Genomic DNA, 13591 nt, shown 5'->3' on the forward strand with positions numbered 1-13591 from the left:
TGAGTCTGCTCTACAGCCTTAGCTAAGAGCCATATGGCTTTTAGTTCATGCAGTAGAGGCTCATGCATTAAGCTCCAGAGGTCGCAGGTTCAATCTCGCCCGCCAGCGACTGGGGTCTGTTGGTGTTACAGAAGCACCTCCCATTAGGTACCTAACTACCTTTGTTGGGTGGGGCTTAGCTCCTCTTCCCCCCAGCATCTCCTATTGGCTAGCTTAGGTGGTTCCCTGGTCATCTTGCTGGCTTTTGTGAATCCCATTCTCAGGAGCCTAAGTTCCCATGCATTACATACAGAGCCTGGGTACCTAACTCAGGGCTGTGGATTCCACTGGGTGGCAGGGCACCCAAACATTAGGCATTGCAGGGCTGAGTTTGTTTCCTTTTGTGGATCTAGCCCAGGGATTGGCATTAGCCCAGGGATTGGCAACCTTTGGCACACAGCCTGTCAGGGAAAGCCCCTGGTAGGCCAGGACGGTTTGTTTACCTGCAGCATCCGCAGGTTTGGCCGATCGCGGCTCCCACTGGCTGCGGTTCGCCATCCCCGGGGCCAATGGTGGCTGCAGGAAGAGGTGGCCTGAGCTGCGCCGCTTCCCGCAGCCCCCATTGGCCTGGAACAGCGAACCACAGCCAGGGGGAGCCACGAAGGGCCGAACCTGTGGAGGCTGCAAGTAAACAAACCAGCCCGGCCTACTGGGGGCTTACCCTGATGGGCTGCGAGCCAAAGGTTGCCGATCACGGATCTGGCCCTAAAAGCCTTACATCTTGCCAACAGTTCTGTAATAGTCTTTTACGCACGACTAAAGGCGAAAGAGGAGTATGTAACATATCAGTTTGTTCTCCAGTTATGTAACATAACAATGCCCTGAGGCTGTGTCCATGAGCTGACTGTAGAACGAGCATCTAAAAATCTCTGCGAGAAAACCTGTTAATTTTTATGAACCAGAGCCTGTGATCTGTTGCCATATTATTTGTTGTTGCCACTGAGTTCTGGACTTCACTCTTCTCTTTGAGCCTGCTCAGCTGAGCCTCCCCAATGCCTATATTGACATGTGGGGAGGGATGACTTCTTACTTTCTGCATCCGACGAAGTGGGTATTCACCCACGTACGCTCATGCTCCAAAACGTCTGTTAGTCTATAAGGTGCCACAGGACTCCTTGCTGTTCTTACTTTCTGTGCCTCACAAATACCATTTCCTTGGTCTTCTCTCCCCTACTCTTTCCTACTCTTTGTCCTACTCACTCCGACGTTCTGCCTTAAATTAGCCAGAGAGCTTGTTGGGACAGGGATTATCCTTCAACTCTGCATTTGTATAGCCCTGGCACTATGTCTGTCTGGAGTTACGCCTGACCCTGCCTTGGGCCTTCAGCTGCCAGTGTAATGCTACCAGCACTGCACAATAATATAATAGCAGGAGTATAGGCCGAAATGACATTCATAACTTCCACATTCAGCATAAGATCTTCTGAAGGATGATAATACTAAAAGCCAGTTATTCCAATCAATAAATGGGAACGGCCCTAGTTTAAAAGTGTCACATTAGCTCAGAATAAGACTGCTATTAATATGAATTTAGAAACAGCTAGGAGTTTGGACATTTCGGTTGCTATCCCCAGTCATCTTCAGCTTGTTTATGGCACGGGCAAGCTCTCGACATGGAAATGACTCCGCACACAACGAAACTTCCCATCCAAACATTTATACAGAGAACTAGGTTATATTTTTATTTCAACGTGTTTTCTGGCTCTGGAAAGGAGCAGCCTTTAGTATGACAGGGAGCTCTGCTTTGAGAGGCTGCAGCTGACAGTTGTGGATGAAGCTTCATTTAAACAACAACAACAAAGTCAGCATAGAAAAGAGATTTTGACTTAGAAATATACTTCTTTTAAAAATCAGGATGAAGCGTACCGAAGAGATAAGAGAAAAGGGATAAAGAAAGATTCTAAATAGAGAAGAAACGGGAATGTTAACAGAGTATCAGTAGACAAGCTTAGTGAGGTTTATCAGATTTGGATAAAAGAGAGGATTGCTATCAATCCTCCACAAGTACTCAGAGTTTAATAGCAAAGACAACATATTTGTCCTTGTCCATGAGAAAAGAATCCTTAATTTGATAAACAACCACATCTAAAGTGCCTTCTTTACAGCACTTCAGTACTTTCCACTCTGTCTGCTTTTTTTAAAAGTGAATTTAATTCATGTGAAAAGTGGTGGACTGACAGGCCTGGAGATTGAAAGCCTTTTATTTGTTTTAATGCACAGGAAAGATAAAACAGTAGAAATACTTTCCTACCAGTGTGCCTTAGCCCAGTCCTAGATTGAGAGAGCAGCTCATTCTACATTTCTGCTCAGTCCTTGACCTCTCCGCTGTGGCTGCCAATTGGCATCCATAACACTGGGGGCTGTTTTATGGTATGGACACCTGTCCACAAAGAACTGGCCAAAAGCCACTAATTTGGTTCACACCAGCTACTTAATAGCTTCAGAAGATGATAAAAATTGTCCTCCAAGTAATTTCCATGTTAAGCATTCACATGTGCATGGAACAAGCTGAAGATAACAAAGGATACATCAACTGAAATTCCCAGAAAGGAAATTCTCAGCGGTTTCTAAATCCATATTAATAGCATAATTATCCTGAAATAAAGTTATACTTAGAATACAATTTACTACCTTTTTAGGGGTTACTTCTAAGCATTGAAAAAATGAAGTTACATGCAAGCAATTTAAAACAGCTTTCTATTAAAAATGGACTCAATACTGCAATCCTTGTTTGTGTAAGTAGTGCAACTGAAATGAGGGTTGCAGGTTTTAGTCCTAAAATTGTTTTAAGATCATTAATTCAGCACTCAAAAAACAAACAAACCACCTTTTCAAGAAATAAGTAGTTCTGATGCGGCACTGAAACATCCTCTAATCCAAATTTCTTTTCAGTGCAAAAGCAAAATGCATATAGTATGTATTTTTATGGCAATTTATATTGAGACATACATATAGACAATGGGTACAAAAAATGTAAAAGCCTAAGTCACATTTTCAAAAGTGAGGCAGGCACTTTGGAGCCTAAGTCTCAGTGAAAGTCAATATGAGTTAGGCTTCTAAGGGCATCTCTACACTGCTTTGCAGTTGAGACTAAGGGGGTGTGAATCGCTGTGCGCATCAAAGAGACTACATTAGTGTGAACTTGGGACCTTTGTGCCCACAGCATCCCTATGGGGGAGTAGTGCAGCACTTTGGTGTGCACTGCTATTCACACCCCCTTCGTCTGAACTGAGGGGCAGTGTAGACAAGCCCTGAGTCACTTTTGAAAATGGGACTTAGGCTCTTAAATCACTGAGGCTTTTTGAAAAATGCATCCCTATAATGTAATTGTTACTTATAGATCAGTTTGGTGAGTCATATCAAACCTTTCTATGGGACTATGTTATTGCTGTTCTTTTGAACCTAAAACAATGAAAAGAATGATCCAAAATGGTACTGGGCTAAATTCATTTATTTAATGGCTCATTTCCGTATGTTTAGTTTATGAACACAATCCACTAAAAAAAAAGGTTACCTACCTTTTGTAACTGCTGTACTTTGAGATGTTTTGCACATGTCCATTCCATTCTAGGTGTGTGCGAGCCCACATGTGTGGTCACTGGAGATTTTTGCCTTAGCAGTATTCATACGGTTGGCTGTGGCGCCCCCTTGAGTGCTGCGCTCATGCGTCGGCATATGAAGCGCCGCTGGCCCTATGCCTTCTCAGTTCCTTCTTGCCGGCAACTTTGACAGAGGGGCAGTGAGGCTAATGGAATGGACATGAGCAACACATCTCGAAGAACAACAGTTATGAAAGGTAGGTAACCAATTTTTCTTCTTTGAGTGCTAGCTCATGTCGATTCCACTCGAGGTGACTCAAGCAGTATTAATGGAGGTGGGCTCAGAGTTCACGATCTCGCAGCACTGCTCTGCTAAAGCCAGCATCATCTCAAGCTTGTTGCACATAATGAGACACGAACGTGTGGACAGATGACCAGATAGTGGCCCTACAGATCTCTTGGATTGGTACCTGTGCCAGGAAGGCAGCTGACGACCTAGCTGAGTGTGCTGTCATGATCGCTAGCGGAGGCACCTTCACCGGCTCATAGCAGTAGTGGATGCAGGCTGTGATCCAGGACTAAATCCTCTGAGCAGACACTGGGCGACCTTTCATTTTGTCTGCCACTACAAGGAACAACTGTGTTGACTTACGGAACGGTTTTGTTCTATCCGTGTAGAAGGTCAGCGCCCTCCTGACATCCAGGGTGTGTAGCCTGCACTCCTCATCTGACGCATGAGGCTTTGGAAAGAAGATGGATAAGTGTATGTCCTGGCCAGTATGAAACTGGAAAACGACCTTGGGCAGAAATGCTAGGTGTGGCTGCAGCTGGACCTCATCCTTGTAGAAGACCATATAGGCTCCGAAGTAAGTGCCCTGATCTTGGACACCCTGCAAGCCAATGTTATCACGACCAGAAATGAAACCTTCCAGGAGAGAGGAGGAAGCTAGAGGCTCAAAGGGAGGCCCCATGAGTCTCGACAGCACGAGATTCAGGTCCCAGGGAGGGATCTCGGACGTGTGGGTAGACCTTTCAAAAACTGTGCTGTCACTTCGTGAGCGAAGATTGACCTGCCTTGGAGGATGGAAAGCCAAGATAGCGGCCAGGTGGACCATGACTGATGATCGGTACAAACCCTGGAGTTTGAGGTGCAGTAAATAATCCAGGATCTCCTGCAGCGGGGCCTGCTAGGCCTGGATACGCCATTCCTAGGCCCAGCATGTGAAACTTTTCCATTTGGCCAGGCAAGTCGCTATGGTGGAGGGTTTCCTGCTACCCAGCAAGACCTGCTGAACATAGGCTGAGCATGCCCATTCATTTGCGCTTAGTCATCCAGTAGCCAAGCCATCAAGTGCAGAACCGCTGGGGTCGGGTGCAAAAGGCTGCCATGGTTCTGAGATAGCAGATCCGCCTAGAGGGGCAGCTGCAGCAGGGCAGCTACCGAAAGGCTCAGCAACGTGCCAAACCAGTGCTGGCAAGGCCACCCAGGGACTATTAGGATAATTCTCGCCCTGTCTTGCTTGATCTGCTCAAGGACCCTGTGAATCAATGGCACTAGTGGGAAGGCATACATCAGCAACCCCAACTATGGAATGAGAAAGGGGTCTGATAGGGAGCCCCTGTCCATTTCCTGAATCGAACAGAACGTGCAGCATTTTCTGTTCTGCCTAAACGCTAACAGGTCCTCCTGGGGAGTCTCCCACCTCTGGAAGATTATGCTGACCACCTCCGGATGGAGCGACCACTCATGGCGAGACAAGAAAGTCCTGCTGATGTGATCTGCTAAAATGTTCTTAGTCCCAGGCAGGTGTGCGGCTATCAGATGAATGGCATGCCACACACAAAAATCCTGAAAGTGGAGAGCTTCTTGACAAAGGGCCAAAGACTTGGCACTGCTCTGATTGTTGATGTATTACATTGCGGTGGTATTGTCTGTCAGGATCTGCACCACCTTGCCCTTCAGGTGGGGCAAGAAAGCCTGGCAGGCCAGGCGAACTGCTTTTAGCTCCCTGACGTTGATGTGGAGGGCCAGATCGTCCCGCAACTAGCAGTCCTGGGTGCTCAGCTTGCCCAGGTGGGCTCCCCAGCCCAGGTCCAAAGTATCCGAGACCAGCATCAACGACAGGGTCACGAAGGGGACTCCCTCCAACACTGACCCGGGGTCCAGCCATCAATCCAGGGACAAGTGGATGTGGTCTGGCACCCAGCCTACCCAGTCTAGGTCGTGCCTGTTGGGGATATAGACAGATGCTAGCCAGGCTTGCAGAGGCCGGAGATGGAGCCAGACATGGCTGACCACATATGTACACGCAGCCATGCGGCCCAACAATCGCAGGCAAGTGTGAGCCGTGGTGAGCAGGTGGTTCTTTGCATGGGAGATCAAGTCTGACACGGCCTGAAAACGCGCTTCTGGAAGGCAGGCTCTGGCTCGCGTGGAGTCAAGAACCGCCCCAATGAGCTCTATTTGCTGGACGGGCATTAAGGTGGATTTTTTCTCGTTTATTAACAGGCCCAGGTCGCGGCAGGTGGAATGCACCAGATCAAGGCTCCTCTGCACTTGTTCCCGAGACCTGCCCTTGATGAGCCAGTTGTCAAGATACGGGAAGACCCGGATCCCTCAACGTCTCAGGTAAGTGGCCACTGGCGCCATACATTTTGTGAACACCCTGGGGGCCGATGAGAGGCCAAAGGGAAATGCCGTAAATTGGAAATGGAGTTCACCCACTATCAAACGGAGGAAACATCTGTGACCTTGGACTATGGAGATATGGAAATAGGGATCCTTCACATCAAGGGCGGCGTACCAACCTCCCGGATCCAGGGAGGAGATGATGAAGGCCAGAGAGACCATGCAAAACTTCAACTTTTTAAGAGATTTCTTGAGGTGTCGCAGGTCCAGAATGGGTCTGAGGCTCCCTTTTGCTTTCGGGATTAGGAAGTAGCAGGAATAGAACCCTTTTCCTTTTGTGTCCTTAGGGACCTCCTCCACCACCTCCAGGTGCAGGAAGCTCTCAACTTTTTGAATGAGGAGTTGCTCATGAGAAGGGTCCCTGAAGAGGGGTGGGAAAATTGGGGGTAGAAGGCAGGAGCGGCCGAAAACTGCAGGGTGTAACCACGAGACACTATGTCCAGCTCCCGTAAGTTAAAGTTGTAACGGCCTAAGAAGGCCTGATGGTTCACCACCCAGAACTGCAAACTGGCTGTTGAATAAATTTTTCTTCCAAACAGATCCAACCCTTTGGGCCAGTGGTCCCCAACGCGGTGCCCGCAGGTGCCATGGCGCCCATGGGGGCATCTTAATGCGCCCGCATCCTGGCCCTCGGGAGAGCACCCGCCGAAATGCCGCTGAATTTCAGCAGCATTTAGGCAGGGAAGCCTCTCGATGACGACGCTTGTTGCCAACAAGTGATGTCATTGAGAGGCGTTGCCCCTGAATTTTGGCGGGGACACCTCTCGCTGACGCCGCTTGTTGACGGCAAGCGCCGTCATCAAGAGGCGTTGCCGCCGAAATGCCGCCGAAATTCGACAGCATTTCGGCAGGTGCTCCACTGCCGCAGTGGTCCTTCGTCTGGTGCCCGCCAGACGAAAAGGTTGAGGACCACTGCTTTGAGCTCTTTATTTTTGGGGGTCAAACTGGTATACCCTGCTTGTCTTTTTTATTGGCCACAGAGACCACTAGCGAGCCAGAGGGTGGGTATAGAAGTATTTAAACCCCTTGGCTAGGACAAAGTTTTTCCGGCCCTTTTTGAAGTGGGAGGAATGGAGGAAGGAGTTTGCCAGAGGCCCTTGGCAATCTTAAGGACACCATTATGCACTGTTGGTGTGACGAGTTGGGGCAGAGGCTGACAGGACATTAAACAAGGTGTCCACCTGCTCAGCCATCTCCTCCACCGCCAGGTCCAAGTTCTTGGCCACCCACCGTAGCAAGGCCTGGTGTTCTTTGACATTGTCTGTCAGACTGGCCCTTGAGGGTCCCACAACCGCCTCATCTGGGGACAAGCACAATGACTGCACCGCCGGGGGAGGCTCTGGGGCATCTTCCCCCATAAGGGAGGGAGGCTTAGGGCTGAGTGCAGTTCCCTCTGCCTTGATCACCAAGCATGGCTCATGCACTGAGCCCTGTGCCGTCACTGCCGCCAGCGGTTGTCCTGAGGCGGCGGCTGATGAGCAGTGCGAAGGGGCATTGCCACAACTGGCATTCCCCATGCGCCCCAAGAAGGCCACTGCTAAGAGGATGACCAACGGGTGGTAAGAGGAAACTGAGAGGAAATTGGGCCAGTGGCGCCTGATATACTGATGCATGACTGCGGCACTCAAGGGGGCACCACAGCTGGCTCCATGGACACCGCTAAGGCAAAAATCTCCGATGATCACGCACATGGGCGCGCATACACCTGGAATAGAATCGATATGAGCAAGCACTCAAAGAAGAATACTTGATACTGAAATACACCATTAACAATGTGCTTGTTTTCTTGTACTACACACGTCCTGGGTTGAGCTGCATGTACAGTGGCAAAAGGAACTTCACTATGGACATAGAGAACAATTTCTTTTATGTTGTAAGGTGCATATTGACAAACAGAAGGATGATACGCCCCCACCAACTAAAGTCAGTTCGGCTCTTGAACACATAAAGTCAATGTGGTTGCCCCAATAAATATGAGGTCAGAATATGTCCTTCTAAATGCCTGCATAGTATTTTAAGGGCGATTATCTATTGATCTCGCCACACTGGAGGTTGGAAATACTTACAAGAACTGTGAATAACTGAAGAAAAACATTGTGTGTCAGTAACTCTACCCAGAAATCTTGTAATGGACCATAATCAACTCGTCAATGCACTGAACAGTTCATAGAATTATCAGCAAGCATTAAATACTGCATTCCCATTCCCACATGGGTAATTAATGGCTAAAGAAAACTCCCTTGGGTAAATTTTTATGATATTTCCCACTTACTGTATTGACTTTTTTTGTTTTTAATCATGAAAGAATACATGTTTGAACAAGGGAAAAAAATACTGTCCATAACATCAAAATTTGGGGATATATTTCACTCATAGTACACAAAAGCTTTTCCCAAAGACCAAAAAACATTGACAACAGACATGGAGAGGCACCAGTGGAACAAACAAAGAAAGAGATAGAGCCCTTAAGGGTGTAGTTACCCAGAGTTATCAGCAGTTCCAACTTGGATTCCATATCATTGACTGAAAAAAAAAACGCATGAAGTGTCTGAGAAATGAGCTATGTCATATTGGAAGATTAGAACTGACAGTCTTGGAGAAAAAAGTGAACTTCAAAGGGAAACCTAACTGAAGAAAGGGAGATCATTCGGGCCACACAACAAAAAGTCAAGTGCTTTACCAATCTGGCTGTGTGATCTTGTCAGAACTGCTAAGTTGACAAGAGGTGGGCATAGCCAGTACCTTGATGGCAGCCCTCAGATAAAACAGAGACTCTGCAAGAAGTGATGTTGGTGATTTAGGAGGAAGCACTCTTTCCCCCTGAATCAGCAGTACATCCATGATCCAGTATGAGGCCTGATGCCCATTTAAGCCCCTAGAGCACTTTTTGCACAAGTATGCATGCTAACCAATATATCTTAACCAAATTCTAGCTGTGTTCTGTAACTGTAACTGCATTCTATTCGAGTGACAAAAGAATACTCAGTTGTACCCAAAATCTACTCTACAGTTCTCAAGTAGCTCCAACTCTTCCTAAAATCTGCTGAATAGCATTGTCAATATAGAGTGACTGTGGAGTTTGTTGGTGAGAAAATCATCCATTCATATGCAATCTATAAATCACTTTAGGAGCCTCTTGGAAGAAAGCTGCTATACAGACATTAGGTATTAATATAACTCACCAGTAGTGCAACCAGCCTCGTCAATTCCACTTTCACAGTCTTTCTCCCCATCACATCTCCAGGATGATGGGATACATTTGTTGCTTGAGTCTCCACAGCTAATTTTTTCAGCTGGGCACACTTGTTTGGCTAAAAAAAAATGAAAACAAAAAAACAAAAAAAAACAAGGAAACTAAATGTAAATATGAAAACAGCAGTAGACATTAAAGAGATATTGGTTTTAGTAAATTTAATGTGGCCAAATTCTGAAACTGATATCCACGTAAAATTCCTATAGTAAGTGGCAGAGACCATTGATATCAATGGGAATTGGGCATGTTTAGAATATCAAAAGTCAAATGCAGATACATCACAATAAAAGAGCTTCAGAACTGATTTTTATTTAAATATCCAGCAAATAATTTATCTGACACATTTTTTATTATTAATTGATCTACTAGTAGCTAATGTGGTGGGTTTTTTTGTTTTGTTTTGTTTTGGTTGTTTGTTTGTTTGTTTTTTGTTTTGGCTGCAATTTCTTTTGTACAGCAATTTCTGAATTTCATGAAGCAAGAGAGATTTCCCCTATAAGACAAGGGAGATCAGTAGACAGGATAATCACAAACGCATAGATTTTGCACACATCCAACTATAGTTGGCTAAAAATTAGGAAAAACCACAATGAAAGGCACCAGGCCACAAACAAGCTTAGGGGATGGAGAGACTTGCAGAAATAGAATCCCTGGTATATAAAAGAAGAAAATGCACTGATGCATTGTGGTCTTCATTCTTCTCTCACTTACATTAGTTTTACACTGCTAAAACTCCCTTAGCTCCATTGGCATTATTTCCAACTTATACCAGTACATGTAAGGTGAGACTCAAAGAAACGGTTACTCACCTCTCGTAACTGTTGTTCTTTGAGATGTGTTGCTCATGTCCATTCCAATTAGGCGTGCGCATGCTGTGTGCACAGTCGTCGGAAAGTTTTTCCCCAGCAGCACCCATCAGGTCGGCTGTGGAGCCCCCTGGAGTGGCGCCTCCATGGCGGTCAATATATGACCCTGCCTACCCGGCGCCTCCCTCAGTTCCTTCTTGTCGGTTACTCCAACAGAGGGGAAGGCAGGCAGGCAGGTTTGGAGTGGATATGAGCAACATGTCTCGAAGAACAACAGTTATGAGAGGTGAGTAACTGTTTTTTCTTCTTTGAGTGACTGCTCATATTGATTCCAATTAGGTGACTCCCAAGCCTTACCTAGGCGGAGGGGGCGGAGTTAAGGAAACACTGATTGCAGCACTGCTCTGCTGAAAGCTGCATCATCTCTTGCGCGCCGAATGATGGCGTAGTGAGAGGTGAAGGTATGTACCGAGGACCAAGTTGCTGCCCTGCAGATTTCTTGGATCGGGACCTGGGCCAAGAACGCGGCTGACAAGGCCTGGGCCCTCATGGAGTGTGCCCTAAGAGCCAGGGCCGGTACTTTGGTCAGCTCATAGCCCGTGCGGATGCATGACGTGATCCAGGAGGATATTCTTTGAGATGAGACTGTGAGCCCTTTCATCTAGTCTGCCACCGGTATGAACAATTGGGTTGACTTCCTGAACGGCTTTGTGCACTCGATATAGAAAGCTAGTGCTCACCAAACATTGAGGGAGTGCAGCCTCTGCTCCCGGCTACGGGCATGAGGCTTAGGGTAAAAGATGGGCAGGAAAATGTCCTGACTGGTGTGGAAGTGAGACGTCACCTTCGGGAGAAAGGCCAGGTGAAGCCTGAGTTGCACCTTATCCCTGGAAAACCATGTATGGTGGGTCAGAGGTAAGGGCCTTTACCTCAGACACCCTCCTTGCAGAAGTAATGGTGACCAGGAAGGCTACCTTCCATGACACATATAGGAGGGAGCAAGTTGCCAGTGGTTCAAATGGGGGCCCCATGAACCTGGAGAGGATCAGGTTAAGGTCCCAGGCGGGGACTGTCTGATCTGGGGGTGTAGGTGGTCCAGACCCTTGAGGAAGCGACCACCCATACAGTTAGCGAAGACGGATCAAAAGGACGCTCCTGGGTGGAAGGCCAAGATAGCAGCGAGGTGTATCCTTATGGAAGACGACCCCAGGCCTTGCTGTTCCAGGTGTAAGAGGTACTCCAAGATAAGGGGTACCGGCGCCTGGAGAGGGAGTGTATGATGCTGGTCACACCAACATGAGAATCTCTTCCACTTAGCCAGATACATGGCTCTAGTGGAGGGCTTCTTGCTGCTGAGGAGGACCTCTCTTACTTGCCTCTAGGACGGAGAGCTGCTCCTCCCTTGCTTCCGGGAGCAGTGCCGGGTCAATCCCACCGGTTTCGGCGCAGGGGAGTGGTGGTGCTGCGGGTCTCTGCCAGAGTCCTTCCATGGTGCCGCTTCCACCACTGTCGCTGGGGCGCTACGCACCGATGAACTCGGCATTGGGTCTTGCTGCGCTGCTGGATGGGTGGTCTAAGTGCAGTCTCCATAAAGAGCTGCTTGAGGCGAAAGTCTCGCTCCTTTTTGGTTTTGGGGCAAAACCCTTTACAAATCCTGCACCGATCGCCTTGGTGAGCCTCCCCTAGACACTTTAGACAAGCGTCATGGGGGTCACTCATCGGCATGGGTTTGAACCGCTGGGACTTGGGCATGTAAGCAAGCCCTCCCAAGGAAAAGCGGTTGGGATAGAGGATAAACCCCCCAGCCCAACTGCTAACTACTAACTAACTAATAAGCACAGAGAACAACAAACAAACAAACAAAGCTAGGGAAACATGGTAGAACTTGCTGAGCAAGAAAAACCACAGTTCCAATGACCATCATTGGCGGTAAGAAGGAACTGAGGGGGTGCCGGGTCGGCAGGGTCATATATTGAGCGCTATGAAGGTGCCACTCCAAGGGGCTCCACAGCCGACCCGACGGGTGCTGCTAGGGGAAAAACTTTCCGAAGACTGCACGCAGCGTGCACAAACCTAACTGGAATCGATATGAGCAATCACTCGAAGAAAAATCTATATTCAGTGTTAACTAGTCTACACAATCCCACAGCATTTTGTGGTAAGTACTCTGGAATGTTCATCCAATTAGACAGTCACTCACTGAACAGTCCAACTCCTCTTTTTAGAAAAAGTTGTTTTCAAATGGATTTCTCCGTTTGTACTAATGCTGGTAAGACTATGCGTGTCTGTGATAGGATGAGGTTTTAATTATCAAGGGAGGAGCCTCAACACAGTTGTGAAATGTGTTTCACATAACCCTGTGCAAGTACTTACACAAAGAGACAACCAGCTTTCTATGTGCTGGCTGGGAGACTGTGGACAGCAGCATCCCTCAACTGATTTCACCACCAACTTTAAGAACCAGGCCTCAGAATCGCCTCTAATAATCCTAGAAGTGTCAACCAACCACCTGGAAGGAAGTCTCATTAAATCATAAAGGCTAATGGTGAATTTCTTTTATTTATCTTCTCAGTCCCCTGACTATCTATACAAACCTCTGCTTCTGTGAGCTGTGGGCGACCAATACGTCATGCAAAACCAACACCCGCTTACTGCTGCCAGCCAGCTAATAATGTATGTAACTGCTGCTTTGTAACTCTGGGAGAAGACAGCATTGGGGCAGAAGCTAGTTACAATTTCTCACTGCACGTTGTTTAAATTATATTCTTTTCTAGATTATGGAATGGTCACAAAAAACACCATATTTTGATGTTTTTTTTAAAAATGTATTTGGTTTATTAATAAAACTATCAGCTAAACTTGGGAAGACTAATAAAATATGAATGATTTCCCCCAACAATATTATTTATTCTGTTAGGAACAAAATATTTGTCAGAGCACTGGTCTATCTAGGCAAGTCCAGTATCCTATCTTTGGCAGCTGTCCACATCTGATACTTCAGAAGAAGACATAGTCTGCCTTTCCCTCTGGTCCCAGTTTCATAATACACCATTAGCCTGATTTTCAGAGCTGCTAAGCACTCAAGTTAGTTCCACTGAAGTCAATGAGACAGAACCGCTGAAAATCAAGCCACTAGTCAACTGTTGGTATGCATACTTCCACCTTTTCATGTTCTCTGTATGTATAAATTTCTCCTGTCTGTGTGTTCCATTCTATGCATCCGAAGAAGTGAGCTGCAGCTCACGAAAGCTCATGCTAAAATAAA

General features: G+C 47.0%; 1 protein-coding gene across 8 annotated transcripts in view; it reads right to left on the reverse strand.

Moving 5' to 3' along the window:
- The window catches only part of LRP8 (LDL receptor related protein 8), a 440430-nt gene that overhangs the window by 61898 nt on the left and 364941 nt on the right, over positions 1-13591 (reverse strand). For 6 of the 8 annotated variants that reach the window (XM_045026527.1, XM_045026529.1, XM_045026531.1 and 3 more), the window contains 2 exons: positions 9450-9578; positions 8749-8790 (listed from right to left, as the gene is read on the reverse strand). In XM_045026527.1, coding sequence (XP_044882462.1) covers positions 8749-8790; positions 9450-9578 — 171 coding nt within the window. The remainder of the gene's footprint in view (positions 1-8748; positions 8791-9449; positions 9579-13591) is intronic. The other 2 variants (XM_045026532.1, XM_045026530.1) reach the window with 1 other exon arrangement.

Source organism: Mauremys mutica, chromosome 8 (genome assembly GCF_020497125.1).
Source record: "Mauremys mutica isolate MM-2020 ecotype Southern chromosome 8, ASM2049712v1, whole genome shotgun sequence".
NCBI classification, from domain to species: domain Eukaryota; kingdom Metazoa; phylum Chordata; order Testudines; family Geoemydidae; genus Mauremys; species Mauremys mutica.